This window comes from Salminus brasiliensis, chromosome 12 (assembly GCF_030463535.1).
Source record: "Salminus brasiliensis chromosome 12, fSalBra1.hap2, whole genome shotgun sequence".
Taxonomy (NCBI): Eukaryota; Metazoa; Chordata; class Actinopteri; order Characiformes; family Bryconidae; genus Salminus; species Salminus brasiliensis.
The window spans coordinates 39,515,254-39,532,137 of record NC_132889.1 but is presented as its reverse complement, the minus strand read 5'-3'; the positions used below and the strand labels follow the sequence as shown (position 1 = coordinate 39,532,137).

General features: G+C 42.9%; 1 protein-coding gene across 1 annotated transcript; it reads right to left on the bottom strand.

The window, feature by feature from the left end:
* Positions 1–525: 525 nt before the first annotated feature.
* On the bottom strand, positions 526–14,595 carry gng13b (guanine nucleotide binding protein (G protein), gamma 13b). The gene is made up of 3 exons (XM_072694296.1): positions 14,184–14,595; positions 9,838–9,974; positions 526–3,434 (listed from the first exon to the last, which is right to left on the bottom strand). The coding sequence occupies exons 2-3, from the start codon at positions 9,933–9,935 to the stop codon at positions 3,329–3,331; spliced, it is 204 nt and encodes a 67-aa protein (XP_072550397.1). The 5' UTR covers positions 9,936–9,974; positions 14,184–14,595; the 3' UTR covers positions 526–3,328.
* Between the last annotated feature and the right edge of the window lie 2,289 nt (positions 14,596–16,884).

The window sequence follows — 16,884 nt, the reverse complement described above, 5'->3', positions numbered from 1 at the left end:
GAAACGGTCAATTCTTTAAGATGAAGGTGAAAAATGGACAAGCGTAAGAATCTGAGACACTCTGACAAGAACCAAACTGTGATGTTCTAGACAATGACTGGGTCAGAACATCTCCAGAACATCAGTCAGGTCTTGTGGGATGTTCCCAATATGCAGTGGTCAGGAGCTACCAAAAGTGCTACATAGAAGGACAACCAGTGAACCTGCGACAGGGTCATGGGCACCTAGGGCTCATTGGTCCTCATGGAGGCTCCGCCCACCTCACAACTTACAGGACTTAAAGGATCTGCTGCTGATGTTAGTCTTGGGGCCGGAGACCACAGCAGGACGCCTTCAGAGGTCCTGTGAAGTGAGGTCATGCCTCGATGGGTCTGTTTTGGCAGTGTGAAGGGGGCCGAACTATATTAGGCAGGTGGTTTTAATGACATGATTGTGTGTCGGAAATTCTTCAAAATACGCACAAACACACACACACACACACACACACACACACACATAATAGACACAAGCACATAACGCCAAAGCTGTCTAAAAATCCTCTACTTTATTCAAGATAAATGTTTTTGTAAAACATTCAATAAAAAATGTCATTGCTTATTGCTTATTCATTAATCTAGAACTTGATCTTATGCATAATTCCCCAAAGCACTCTCACTTGTAGAACACCGCAAGATAATTAGACAGTTTTCTAATAGTCCTATATATAAAAACAGAACAAAATCAGAAGTAATAAATTAACCCACGCTCTTTGCCTTGCTTCAGCGCCGCAGCATTCAACAGATGTTGTGCATCTTAGTGTTAAAGCGACAGTTTGGTCAAAAACACCAAATCCCCTCCTTTCACCCCCTTTTAACCAAGGCTTGTTTAGTGCAGGTTTAGTTCATCACAGGAGCTACGAGGCTAATACAGCTAACAAGCAATGGAACCCTATGTACACCAATTAGCATCAGGTCTGATCCAATCACTGTAGTAAACATGGGCACTGTGGTTCCGTTTCCTTCCATTCTACAAAAATGAAGCCAAAACCAAGTTGTCAAGTATGCAAGTCTGCGCAATAGAGAACAGAGGCGGAGCCAAACTCGCATACTCATTTGGTAGACCCGCCCCCTTCTCCCAGACTGAGCCTGAGTGTCTCAGACCGTCTTCATTGAGCTTCCAGCGCAGAAGCAGAGCGGATTTCCCCCTGGATTCCCTGTCTGTCCAGTAAGTGGACAAAAGACAAAGTACAGTCCCTCCACAGCTCAGCTCCTCCATGTAACAAACATAAGGGACACCATCTTCCAGACAAAGCTGTCAATCACTTTATTCCTCAGTGTAGCCCCGCCTTCTTACGACAGAGCGGAGTAAGGGTTAAACTGATTTCTGGGGAGAATAAAAACTGGGCCGATTGCAGCACAGGGAGACTAACTGCTGGACTCTGGAGACTCTGGAGCTGGAGAGACAGTTTAGAGGAGAAAAAGGAGATGGGAAATGGGCGGAGTTGTTTTATCATTGAAACACATGGGGATGGGCGGAGCTACACATCATAGTGCAACCAGCCAGCAGACCTGTGGTGACTTCACTTTTGTGAGATGTTGTGCTGCCCATGCTTTCTACAGTCACAGATGCTTGTAAATGTAAACACCATAGATCAGATCTAAACTGCCCAGACAAACAGCTTTCACAGGTACAGCACTGTTCATTAGCCTCATAGCTCCAGTGCTAATTGGTGGGGTATTTACTTTCATTACTTGTTAGCTACATTAGCCTCATAGCTCCAGTGCTAACTGATGGGATCTAAGCGTCTAAAACTCTTTAGCTTCAGTGTGACACTAAATAAGCACCAATCATGTCTTGTCTGATCAACTGCTTTGGAAGAAGGTCGGCTTGATGTTTTTACCCGAACTATCGCCTTAAGCCTCGGTCAGTGCGCAGTCTCGTGGCTGCAGATGGTTTGCAAACTCTTTACGAAACACGTACATTCTTTTTTAAGGAAACTGTGTACAAGGCAGTATTTGATGGTGAACTTGGAAAGATGTGTTTTTCTCATCAGTTTTCGCTCATCGAGGGTGTTTACGGGCGCAGAGGTAAAAACTGCCCGAAGCAGTCGCTGCCAACTGGATCAGTAGTCGATAAAACCATAAATAAATAAATAAATAGATGATCATAAATAAGTCAATAAATTAGAACAGATCTCATCTGTACAAAATGGTGCTTAAAGTGAGAGTGATGTGTGCCTGTGTGTTTTCTAATTAGTGCACTGGCCCGCTGGACAGACTAACAGACTGCAGAAAAAGAGAGGAAGCTTTCAGACAGTTAAAGCGATAGTTTGGTCAAAAGCCAAATTCATTTGTTTTCTAACTCCAAATGTAGTCGATCAGCCAAGACATGATCAAGTGTTTTCAGTCTGGATTCTTTAGTTTTACGCTGGCGCTACAAGGCTAAGTACAAGTAATGGTAGCTTACCCCCCACCAGTTAGCATGGTGCTAACTGCATGCCTAAATCTACAATGCCTCAAACCGTGTAGAGGGGTTATGTAATCTCTGGCAGATCTGCGCATGGGTTCTGACGCTGTACAGCAGTTTAACACAAGTTTAACTTTAAGACGTGGTCTGAGGCAAGTGCTAAATGGTGGGGCTTCCATTAAGAGGAGCAAACCTCAGATGCCAAACGTGTCTTGGCTCATCGACTACATCTTAAACACAAGGGGGTCTATGCAGTGCTGAATTCTGGTCCTTTTGAGTAATAGTGGAACCCTGTTTGTGGCTATTTAAGTTTTTTTCACCAATGTGAAGAACCCTGTAACCAGGGAAAGAACCGATTAGGTATATAAATGGTTCCTTGAGTTGCCATACCATTGCCTCTTCTTACCAAAGAACCCTCGAAGAAGCAGTTTTTAAGAGCAAATGTTTGGGTAGTTTTATTTTTTAGGCCAACTATCGCTTTAATGATCTTCCAGCTATGCTGCCTCCACTTTTCCTTTCTTTTCTGGAGCCAGGTTGTTTCTGGCAGTGGAAATGTTGCTTTAACTCGCCATCAAAAATAAAGCGCAAGCAGCAGCGACAACAGCGAAATATAACAGACTAAAGGAACTGCACTAATCTGCATATAAAGATATATTTGACATTTATGATTAGAATAATAGTTAATGCATGGCAAAGTTGCAGTCGGAACTTGCAAATCGTGACTGTACGGTGCTAATGACTCAGTGTGAAAGAGAACGCATGTCTGTGTGTGGGCTGTTGTACATTCATGGTGAAAGGGAACAGGGTGCAGGTGTGTTTTGTCCTGCTGGGCTTTCGGGGCGTTGGTTTTTTAGGGGAAGACTCAGGACCGCTGATTTTTCTTCTAAAGAATCACACACTTCCCCTTTTCCACCCACGGGTTGTTCTTCATCAGCTCCGGGTTCAGGAACGGGTCTTCAGGAACGCACTCCTCAATCCACTTCACAAGGCTGAGGAGAAAAAGTAACATCATCATATTAGACGTATTTGTGTACACCTTTCTAATGACTGCATTCAGCTACTTTAAGCTGCACACATTGCTGACACAGATGTGCAAATGCACACACAGCTTGTCTAGTCCCTGTAGAGAAGAAGTACTGCCAATAGAATAGGACTCTCTGGAGCAGATCAACATCATGACCCTATTGGCTCCATGCTGCCTAATAATGCCAGGCATGGGCTAGAGGGGTATAAAGCCCCCCAGCATTGAGGAGCTGTGGAAAAACAATGAGTGAGCAGGTGTCCTTTTTGTCCATATAGTGTAATTTACTATATGAATATATTATATTATAGTATTATATTAATACTGTATTATTTTGTACTATTATTATTTTTATTATTAATAACAATAATAAACTTTATAGAGGGACAGTATAGGGTGAGTGATGGGTAAAAAAACTACATCAAGGTACTTAAAGACGTTTTTTATGACATCTGATTGCAGACTAAATGAATTTGTGTTCTTTAAGCACTCACAAGATTCTTAATGATCAACTATACTTAATAAAGCATTTTGTGTATCACAATAACTACATTCATCATGATACAATAAAATATCATAATGTCTAAAATAGTATTAAAACAAATACAAATTTAGAAAAATAGAATAAAATGCAGTGAAAAACAGTCACATCTGATCAAATAAAGCCAGAAAAGGTTCTAAGATCTAGTCTTAACCCACCTTTCAGGAATTGTGATCTTTAGTTTGTAAACACAGTGGAGTACTGTACTGTACTATACACCTGCATATCTAACACACAGCTCGACTGTGCTTCAGTGTGACTGAGAGTCCACAAATAGAGGTTTACGCAGGCATGCAGCTGAAACCCAAACCTGCTACTCTACACCAGTGCCAGACTGAAACACCGCAACAGAGAGAGTGAGAGAGACAGAGAGAGAGTATATGACATTTCCACAGGCACAGTTCTGCAGATGGAAATGCACCATGACAAAAAACAACATGAGCCCAAGGTTGGCCCGACCTGCGCCCAGTGTTGTTCCTTTAAAAATTGCCCCAAACCTGGACCAAAAGCAAAGACCCTGCAGCATCCCAGCAAACACAGAGACGTCTTATGAACCACATAGCAACCACCTTGAACAGCACAGCAACCACAGATCAATCAATAGATCTGGCACACCAACAAATTAGTAGATACCATAGCACCTGGGATACCATAGCAACCTCCTAGCAACCCCATAGCTATCAAATAGAATACCAAAGCAAGTACATAACAACAGAATAACAACCATATAGCTCAACAGAGCACCTGCCTAGCAACCCCATACAAACACATGGAACAGCTTACCAGCCGCCTAGCAACCACTTAGCAACCACTTGGGAATAGCTGAATCTGCACAATCACTGTGCATTTCTTCAAGATGTGCACAGTATTTTTTCTAGCACTAACACTAAACCTGCAGGTGTGAGGCCCCCGGTATTGAGCATCATTGCATACTATGTGTACAAAAGTATTGGGACACCTGTTTATTCACTGATTCTTCCAAAATCAAAGGTATTAAAAATGAGTTGATCGTGCTTTTTTTGCAGCAACTGTCTCAGCTGTACAGGGAGGAAGGCTTTCCTTTAGATTTTGGAGCAGCATGGTTGTGAGGATTTGATTGCATTCAGCAACAAGAGCGTTAGTGAGGTCAGGATGTTGGATGATGATCACCACCTCACCTCATCATCCCCAACTCTCCAACTCATCCCAGAAATACTGGATGGAGCTCCACCATCATTACAGAGAACACAGTTCTTCCACTGCTCCACAGCTCCTCAATGCTGGGAGTAGATAACTCATTGGAAGGAGGGTTCACCATTTGGACCTATCGTGTATCTAGGTAACGGCACTGACTCATGAGTTGGGAATATGCTGAACATCTGTGGGCTCTCTGGAGTCTATACACACTTGCTAGGGCTATTTCTTTTGAAGACCACAAAGCACCTGTGTGAGTTGCTCTGCTCAGTGTAGTTAAGATGTAAATGTAGCTGGCGTGGAGTTAAAATATTAAATAACACAACTTTTACTGGGCGGCCAATATGAAACGCCTCCACCACTCCAGCATGTGGGAGTTCATCTGAAGCTCATGACGCTGACTCATCTGATTTGGCATTTTTAGTGAAAACGCTGGACGGGTCCAAGCAGATCAAAATAGATGCAGAAAGAGCTCCTGGGATAATGGCTGTGTGGCTTTTTGGAATGATACAAAGATTTAAAGTTAAACCCACTCATTAATCCAGAGTTATTTAAGTGCAAATGGCTCTATTATTGCATTTTCCTCGGCTACCGCTGCTGCAGCACAGCACAGGAACGTGGCCGTTCGGACATCTCTGCAGAGTGGGTTTTGACTGGTCTGGGCTGTTCATGAAACAGTAGTTTGTTCTGAATTACTTCCTGTTCCTTGTATCATCACTTACACTGCTTGTCCATAACATCAGCACCATTTACAGGTCAAGTGAAAAAAATTGATTATCTACAGTGTCTCCTGTCAAGGGGTTGATATATTAGACACAGTCAGTGATCAGGTAGTGAACACTCAGTTCTTGAAGGTGATGAAGGTGTTGAAGCAGGAAAAATGAGCAAGGGTAAGAATCTGAGACACTTTGACAAGAACCAGGCTGTCCATCTGTCTCCAAAACATCAGGCAGATCTTGTGGGGCTTTCTCTCCCGGTTTGCAGTGGTCAGTACCTACCAAAAGTGCTCCAAGGAAGGACAACCGGTAAACAAGCGAGAGGGTGCATGGATCTAAGGTTTTCACTGATGCTCATGGAGACCCCGCCCACCTCATAACTTACAGGATACCACAGGACATCTTTAGAGGTCTTGTGGAGTCCATGCTTGGACGGGTCAGATCTGTTGTGGCGGCACAGGGGTGACCTCCTCAATATTAGGCAGGTGGTTTAATGTTAAAGCATACCAGTGTAGATGTTTCTACTGTGTGTTTATGAGAGTACTATTAGGCTGGCCTTTAACCTTTCAAATGTAATACACACACACACACACACACACACAACAAACTGTTCAGCTCTTTAAATATTAAACACACGATTTACTGTTTCTTTGCGGCTGTATTGCATTTTTAGGGTTGTAAGATGTCTGCTGCTGCACGATTCTGCCTGTGTGATATAATGACACTGTCAGAGGGGGGGGTTTATAAGACCGGTCTAATTTACCCCAGGTGAGTTTACACTAACGAGCTTTGCTGTGTGTGCTTCATTAACAAGGCTCTAACCCCCACCGGCCCAGCACAGGGAGATACAGCAGTCATACAGGAGCTCTGCTTCACTGTAACTGTCCACACTGAGTAAACACATAAACACAGGACAGGTTAACACTGCTGCATTTACACCAGTCTATATCACACCGGGTTTCCAATATACCACCATAGCACAATCCCACAATATCAAATTCCATTAGAATCAGCATTAATAAAGTTAATAAAGCAAGCATTTACAAATGGCATTAATCAAATGAATGTAAAAAAGTTATATATAATATAGTCAATGTAAAAAGAAAAACTTTACAATTAAGAATTCACAAATTAATTACACGAACAGATAAACAGTAATAAGGTTACGAGTTACCATTAATGAAGTTAAAAGTTAGCATTAATAATGGTAAAAGATTAATTAAGTTAAGATGGCATTACTTAAGTGAATAGGTTAGCACTGGTCAGGGTAATGATTCCAGTTAAAAAAAACATACATATTACAACATTTATTACGTTTGTATTTATACAGGTACTGTTATTATTAATAATTTTAATTATTATGATACAATGTTCATACCATTATGAAAATATTATTATAATACATCACAGTAATAAATCATGAAAAGCTATATTTGTCCTCCTCAGTGGCTGTACATGGTTTCTCTATGATGTTTATTTGTGTTCACCCCACATTTTCCGACCAGTCGACCAGAAAATTCTTAAGAAGCTGCAGTCCAGCAGAACAAACACACTCCAGCTGTGTGTGTACACCTGCCTTCTTCATGTGCTTCACCTGAACACACACCTGGGATCCGCTCACACCACCCTCTTGGAAACCACATCAAACACAGCACTGCTGCTGTTCAGCTGCTGCAGAGAACGTCAGCGGTTTGGACAGATGAGCAGTTCTCATGTGTGCATGCCTATCTGCAGTGCTCTGCGTTACATAAACGACAAACGGGAATGGTAATTCTATCCAGAGATGACATCACTGGATGGAAGCAGCATCAATCCAATCAATCACTGCCAGATTAATGAAAATCAGTGTTTAGGAAAGTGAAGCACTCAGTGAGAGATAACGGGTAACAGAGGACCCTGTTATGACCAACACACTGCTATTACCAGCCTGAGCTGGAGCTGACAGCAGTAAAGCGTAAAATGTGCATCACCCTGTTCACTGTTCCTTTTTAAACCCCCTTTTCTGAAAGCGAACAGCAGAAGCCGATCAGACTGCTTTCCTTGTTCACATCACTTCCTCCTCTATGCTATATCCTTTAGCAGGGACCCACAGCCCAAATTGGAATTGACAGGAGATTTCTTATTTCTATTTGGTCAGATCTCTGTTGCAATCAGAGATGACACCATAAAACTTTCTATTTTCTGATCCTAATACAGGTACTGAACGAGGCCGATCTACTGCGCTTAAAAATGAGTGATTAACTGAAACACTTCAGGTAAGCATCTAAAAGTAGACTATCATGCTTAAACTAATCAAACACTAATCCATAACCATCCCCACTTATCCATACAGATCCTCACTCATCCATTCTTAAATATACCCATCCATAATCATCATTACCATTTATAGCCATCCATATGTCTTTCTCCCTATACATATCCATCTATATCATCCATACCTATACCCATCCTAATCTATACCCAAACACACTCATCTAAACCCATCCATACCAATTTTGGGACATATACAGCATGATTCGGGTAAGTGCACTGACTGCTGCTACGCCTTGTTTAACTATGCAGGATTTTGTGACAAACACCTAATTATTCTCTTACTTTGGGTGTATCACTTTATTTAACTTACTGTTTTTTGAACTTATTGTTGTTGAAGAATTTAAAGAGACAGTTTGGCTTATTAAAGAGAAAATAGTAATTATATTGCAGCTTTGGCTAATAGAAAGTATTGGAAAGGAGTACGTGTTGTTCAGTCCACACAGTTTGAACTTCAGCTAAAAAAAAAAGAAACAGTAACAGAAATGACCACAAAAATCAATCACTGACATCTGAAATTGGGATTGGCTATAAAATGTACAATCAGTGCATCCCTACCTTTCAGGATTTTCCTTTTTTCAATCAGCAGTTTAAAATATGTTCTCGTTGGTATATTTGAGCTCAATTAAGTTACAATGGGCTCTGCTCATTCACCCCTAACTGCAGCCATGCTGCTGTAGCCGCACCAGCCCCATTAGGATAATTACAGCAGGTGCATTGCACTGAAACTGCAGCGTCTGAGACAAAATAAACTCTTCAGCTAAAAAAACATTAGTGGACATCTTTCATGCATATCTTGGAGTGAAGTTCTGACACACTGGGGGATTTATCCTGACACAACCCCCCATGGCTCCTCCAGCGGAGCACAGAGCATGAACTGAGCGTGTTCAGTGGACCTGAAAGTGCTTTTAGCATAAAAACAGCAAATGCATGATCGATTCCCCACAGACCTCCTGCCATGCCCAAGACGGCTGATTAGGACGGGATTATACAAGAGAGTGTGAAGATACAGAAAGAGTGTGAAGATACGTCGTCTTTTGTGAATGACGGATTGAGTGAAAAGTATAATGTTTTAAATCTGAACAGGAACAGCAGAATTTCTTAATATTGTTCAACATGCTCAAGACTGCATTTAAACATCTAATGACACATGAGAGTTGTCTGAACATGAGCTTCGGTACAAGAAATTAGTTCACCTACAGGAGCTTTTAGGACATCCATTCTAAACCCACAGGCATTATTAATCTGGAGCTGGTTCCCCTCTGCAGCTCTACCAGCAGCAGCAGCAGGTCTGGAGCTCTGCTGCAGTTACTGAGTCAGTTGGAGGCTTTTCTGCACTCTGCTCTGAGCTCAGCACTCGGCCCTGACCCCGCTCTGTAACTTTACGTGGTCTGACAGACACTCGGTGGCTGAGCTGCTCTCTGTGAGCTGTTCCTCCTAAACTCTTCCACTGTTTAATAATAACACCACTCACAGCTGATGGAGGAAGATCTAGGAGGGAGGAGATTTCACCAGCTGACTGTTTTCTCAGAGGGAACCAGCCTACCTGCAGCTATATTACACCTGTAGATCCAGCTCCTTTTACCTGTCGAAATACACACCTGGACTGATCAACTACATCCACTACTTACTCTGTGACTGTCTTGGAGGATTTCTCTCGTTTAAATGCCAGCTGGTACTTCAGGCTCTCCACCTCCTTCTTCATCTGGGGCAGGTCCATCTCATCCATGACTGCAGTGTGGAAATATCAACTCCGTCACAATAAAACCTGGAAAGCAAAACAATGCCAGGCAGTCAGTTTGTGTTCCTCAAAAATAAACTCTACTTTTAGACCAGTGATCCAATATATATACATACATACATACTACTCCTACACACACAGTCAGCCTCTGCAGAGAAACACACCTCTTATGAGAGGAAGAGCCAGTCCAGTAATGTATGTGTGTGTTTGAGCTAAAGAATCATCCACATCTCTGCACGCAGGTGTTTTGTTGCTTCAGTGCAGACAGAAAAAGCTTTAAAAGCACTTTTCTGCTGCCCAGTCGCTGACATCTCTGATTGCACTCTCCAAAACAGCAGAGTTTCTTTTTTAACACCAGGCTGATGTCAACCTTGGCATACTCTAATTTAAATGTGTATACACTAAATATATTATTGTTTTAAACAAGACTAATGAACTCAATGTACTCCATCCACAAATGAAGACACTGTTCCATGTAATGACACTGCTTTAGACATATACTATTTGGGTGAACAGTTGACTATAAAATGAAATATTTTAAATAAATAAGCTGCAGTGGATACAGTGATGTATTTGAATGTATTATAATGTTAAACTCAATCCATTCCCACCAAAAGTAAGGTAAATGCTCACGATATCCAACATCGCTTTGGGTATACTATGTGGCAGAAGGCTGAACACACTGCACTGAACCTTCAATATTTTAGACTTCAATTCAGTCAACCACTGAAATAATTCAATATACCATTAGTACATCTTGTCTAATATAACTGGAACTGCCTAAAGGCAAACTACTTCCTGCGCTCATCAATACAGTCCCATAATATCCTGCAAATAAATAAAAGGATGGTTCATCAAATGTATGCTGCCTTTTTCCACGAGTACTAATGTTAGACACAAAGGAATAACTGGATATTATATAGACTTACAGTATATGCAATGGATGCACTAAAGACCTGATGTTAAATTCAGTTAACTGGAATTCAAAAAGAAGATATACATGAATACATATAAAATAAATCAGTGTACCACTGAAACATCCAATTACCTAAAGGCAAGTTACTCTGCATCATTTCGGATATGGACTGGTCAAATCATCCCTGCACTCGTCAGTACAGTCTTATAATAGATGGTACTCAGGGTGAATGAAGGCTTAAATACTCAACGTACCTTTTTCCCCAAAGTGAATAAATTCCAGTAAAGATAATACTCATAATAAATACATTTCATTGGTGCATTCATTTGTACATTTGCTGGCGTCTATACTGAATGCAGGCCTGGTGTTTTAAGCAGTCAATTCTATTCTGAAGCTACATAAATAGTCTTATTAAGAAACATTTGGGTAGTTTTGATTTTGAAGGCTTTATGGAAGTAAATGCACTTTTTTCTTATTTTTTTTAAAAAGGACTAAATGAAGAGAAAATAAACGAAATGAGAAAAGAAATTTTTGGACATGTGTTTGAGGGTGTAAAATACCATATTTTCAAAACTTTAATCCAGTTAATGTTGAACCACACCCCACAGTGATGATAATAATAATTCAGTATACCACTGGAATGTCTTGTCTAAAATACAAGCAATTACCTAAAGACAAGTTACTCTGCTTTTAGCATTTTTTAGATATGGACGGGTCAAATCATCCCTGCACTCGTCAATACAGTCTTTTAATAAGCGTTACTCAGATTGAATGAAGGCTAAAATACTCAACAGAATATTTTTTCCCACAAAGTAAAAAAGTCTATATTACACTTAAAATAAATGAATTTAACTGGATGCATTTGTGCTCGCTTACACACTAGATTCATACGCTAAAGCAATTTGAACTAATGAAGAGAAAGGCAACTACTTTGGATACAGGGTGTAAACTTGCATTTTTAAAACTGTAATCCAGTTCATGCTTAACCACACTCCACAATAATAATAATATTCATAATAATATTCATAATAATTGAATGTGATTTTAGCATTGATTCGGATGCAGACTGGTCGACTCATCCCTAAATTCTAACTTAAAGTACAGAAGAAAACCTGAATAAACACCACTGTGGGTGTTCTGTAAAGAGGAAGGCTCACACACTGAGTGTTTTAGAAGGGACAGATGGTAAAGCCCAACAGACTGTATTTTTAAATGAGCAGGATTTTTAACCTGAGGACACTTCTTAGGGTATACTATGAGGATGAGGGTGTATAGAGTTAACATACAGCGCTTGTAATTCTGTTGACCACCAAAATAATTAAATGTACTATTAATACATCAGACTTAAAGTAACTGCCATTGGTCTGCTTTTAGCGTTTTCCATTTAGATACGAGCTCATTAATCCAGCCACAACACTACCTGATCAAAAGTCCTCCTGAGATCAAGCTTGTAATATGGAGTTCTTCCCTTTTTACTGCAGGAACCGCCTCTACTCTTCTGGGAGGGCTTCACACTAGATGTTGGATGCTGTCTGGAGAATTTGATTGCATGTAGCCCACTGATAGTGAGAGCATCAGTGAGGTCCGGTTCTGCTGTCGGATGATTAGTTCTGCCACTCCAACTCATCCCAAAGGTACTGGATGGAGCTCCACCATCACTCCAGAGAACCCCACGGCTCCACTGCTTTGTACCCCTCTAGCTCCCACTCGGCTATGGGCACGGTGACCTTAGGGCCATGTTCTCACGGCTGCTCCAGAGCGCCCGTTCTATTGGCCAGTGCTTTTCTATGTGAGCGCAATAAGTAAGGATACAATTCTCTGCAATTCTGATGACCAGACTCATTCAGAGTCGGGGTTTGGTGGGTTTGTTGTGAAACACTCGGTTCTAGATAACCTCCCCCAGCAGTCAGAGCTGTGGTTCTACAGTGGAGGTGAAGGGAAGCAGACGTCTGAAGCTCTAATAAAAGCTCCTCACAGAAAGTTCTTCACCTAATGGTGATGAAGACGCTGCCTGATGCCTGAGACACTGTTCTACCAGAGTTCTGAGAAGAGTTCGGCTCTAGAACCTGCTTTTAGTACCAGATCATTAAAATGGTGGAGGGATACATGCTGCAGGGTGTAGTGCGGCTACAGAAAGTAGTCCCTAAGTGGAGTACTTTTGGGTATGCAGTGTGTTTGCAGTGGGCTGCTGAAAGGTTCGTGCAGTTGTATTCGGATGGGGTTTAAGTTTAGGGTTCATCTGGAGGACTAGAATAATCGTAAAGTCCTACATGTAGGTCGGTGCATTGATGTAGGTCAGCCCTGATGTGCTTGGATAGAGGGGACTACACCCAGGTTCTGCACCTTTCTGGGTTCTTTTAGGGATCTGAATGAGAACACTGTGTCCAGAGCATCTCTATCTCTCTATATAGGGTCATATTACTGTAGAACCTGCTAGGAGCTCCATTCATTTCTAGAGTCTAGCTACATACTCTGTTAACTGTTGATATCCTGGGGTGTATTAATGAGGTAAAATAAGAAATGACCAGTATAACCATGCTGTAATGAGCAGCTCGGCCTGGTCCAGAGCCTCACACACTCACTAATATCACTAATATCACTAATATGTCTAATTCTGCCTTTTAACCTGCAGAAAATAAACGATTACAGCATGTAATGAGCATAAACTGCTTCAGTAACTGGACCTGCTGCAAGTTTACACTGATTTAGGATGATAAATCTGCGAAGATGAGCTCATAGCATGTATTTATTATTATAACTTTCACCTTTTATGTGTATTGTGCGGTGCGGAGCAATCATAGCTAGCTAATTTACCGGCATGTCTGAAACACTGTGTGCTGCATTACAGCAGAAATATAGCTCATAATAAGCATATTTTCACACCGATCAGAAACATGAGGGGGCATCTGAGGTACAATGCAGGCGGTTTTACATAACAGCATCATTTCGAGGCTGATGGAGGCAGTAAAAATAGATTTTGAAGGCAATTTGTGCAAGCTGGTAAATCCAGGTCCGGAATGTAAAAATCCGCGCCAGGATTTTGTTCCAACTGCCTGGGCGGCTCTGCTGCAGCATAGCTGCAGCAGAGCCGCCCAGGCAGTTGGAACAAAATCCTGGCGCGGATTTTTACATTCCGGACCTGGACTCACCACCTCCGAGTTTTTAACATAAAAACAGGTCCAAGTCACAAACTGTTCAAATTTCTAATGTAAAACCACGTCTTATACACCAGAATTTCTTTACAAATTGCAAATTTATCCGCATTTAGGTCACAAATCAGCTATTTTGTCCATATTGTCGTGTCTGCAGCCGTCTCCTACCTTCAGCTGGTGAGAAGATGCTCTTCCCGGTTCCTTATTTGGCAATACGTGTAAATCCAAGCCCCCAACTGCACATATACCAGGCTGATGCAGCACTGTGGCTCTTTAGACGGTCGATAGGTGAGAAATAGCTAGCTAAATATTCCGGCCGATGATAAAATAGGGTTAGAGAGCTGAGGATCTGCTCCTCCGCTGGTTTGGAGGGGAGTGAAGCGCTGACGGCCAACCGCTGCTGCAGTGGCGGCCAAAAAAATAAATATATGGGGGAAATGATGCACAGCTAAAAGTTGAGGCGATGCTGAATGGACGAAGCCGCCGCGTAAAAGTGACACAGGGCAGAGAGAGCGACACGGGATGAGCTCTGAGGAGCGTGGTGAGGTCTACACACTTTTATATGCAATGCTTTCCACAAAAGGGCGATTTAAAGTGGGTGTCTAATGGGACTGACCGCAGCGTTATTTGCCTTCACACCCGTTTTCCGTAACCTCCCGCCCTCGCGCGACTGTGATTGGGCGGTGGTCGCTCGTCCCCGCGCTGGGATTGGCTACTCGTGTATGTTCGCAAGCAGTGTGCCCGAGTCTGCCTATCTGTGAGAGGAACCTGCTAGCCAATCCCAGCGCAGGAGGGGCGGGACGTGCCGGAAAAGCGGTGGGAAGAAAAATAGATGCTTTTTCTCTTCAGTTTCTGCTAAGTTTAGATTCTCCATAAGCACGAAGGTCACTGAGGTCTGCCTCAGAGAGGCCTCACACGCTGTTTATGCCCTAATATGGACAAATTCCAATTCCTCTCCAATATGACAGTATGATAAGTGTGTGTGTGCAGTTTGGAGAGGTCAGACGCCGTCTCTGCCTCAGACTGTGAGAGCAAAGTCACCATACTGAATCTTAAGAGCATACACTCAACACACTTACACACCGGAAATGATCTGTGTTACTGCTGGTGTGGCACCAGCGTATCAGCTCTGGACACCTCTACTTAAGAATGCATTCAGCTACTAGCTAAGATTTCTGAAGAAACACTGAATGAGCAGGCGTCCCTATACTTTTGTCCATATACTGTATATATATATATACTGTATCTCTCGCTTCTTCCACCGTCTTTAGCTGCTCATTAGGCCCGTACCCCAGTAGCCTGGACTTCAGCAGGCCTATCCTCAGCTCGGCCGTGCGCTAACAGCCACTATAAATACCCATATGAAGCTCTGGTGATGTATGATGTGCCAGCTTTGATATGTTGGCGGTCCATTATGGAGAGAGAATGTGCAGTTAGGCTGTTTGCTGATAAAGTGGACATCTGTGGTGTGTGTCTGTTTGGGCTCCCAGCCGGACCTCCTCCACTATCGCACCTCACACAGTCGCATTAAGAGGTGTGAGATGAGCCGGACACACGGCTGGACATGTGTGTCACCGCCATCTCTGCCCGTTGAGACTGTAGCTGAAGTGATATGAGAAAGCCAGAGGGGTGTTTATTATCGTATATGATCATATTTAATAATAATGTAATAAATAAATAAAGGGTTTGTTTGATCTGTGTAACTAAACAGTAAAGGTATTTTACATGTAAGGACAGTGCGCATTGTGTTTCACACAGATAATTAGAGGAATAACAGGTCTACTGAACATGATTGATCTCTGAGCCCAGATTCAGTCGATCAGCAGAGGCATGTCTGGTATCTGACTTGTGCTTCTGAGATGCTAGGCTAATGTTGATAACAAACACTGGATTTAGACTTTAGTCACCATCTGGGATCAGGTTGAATGATGAATGCAGTATGTGGGCTGGATATGGCCCAGGATTAGGCCAGGATTAAGATGGGATTAAGCCAAGATTAGACAAGGATTGGTAAGGCATGTGGCCCTGGATTGGAACAGGATTGAACCTGAATGTGGCCTGGGATTGGAACAGGTTTAGACCTGGATGTGGCCTGGGATTGGAACAGGACTGGGCCTGGACGTGGCCTGGGATTGGAATAAAATCAGGCCTGAATGTGGCCTGGGATTGGAAAAGGATTGGGCCTGGATGTGGCCTGGGATTTGAACAGGACTGGGCCTGAATGTGGCCTGGGATTGGAACAGGATTGGGCCTGGATGTGGCCTGGGATTGGAACAGGACTGGGCCTGGATGTGGCCTGGGATTGGAACAGGATTGGGCCTGGATGTGTCCTGGGATTGGAACAGGACTGGGCCTGGATGTGGCCTGGGATTGGAACAGGATTGGGCCTGGATGTGGCCTGGGATTGGAACAGGACTGGGCCTGAATGTGGCCTGGGATTGGAACAGGACTGGGCCTGGACGTGGCCTGGGATTGGAACAGGACTGGGCCTGGACGTGGCCTGAGATTGGAATAAAATCAGGCCTGGATGTGGCCTGGGATTGCAACAGGATTGGGCCTGGATGTGGCCTGGGATTGGAACAGGATTGGGCCTGGATGTGGCCTCGGATTGGAACAGGACTGGGCCTGAATGTGGCCTGGGATTGGAACAGGACTGGGCCTGGACGTGGCCTGAGATTGGAATAAAATCAGGCCTGGATGTGGCCTGGGATTAGAAAAGGATTGGGCCTGGATATGGCCTGGGATTGGAACAGGACTGGGCCTGGATGTGGCCTGGGATTGCAACAGGATTGGGCCTGGATGTGGCCTGGGATTGGAACAGGATTGGGCCTGGATGTGGCCTGGGATTGGAACAGGACTGGGCCTGAAT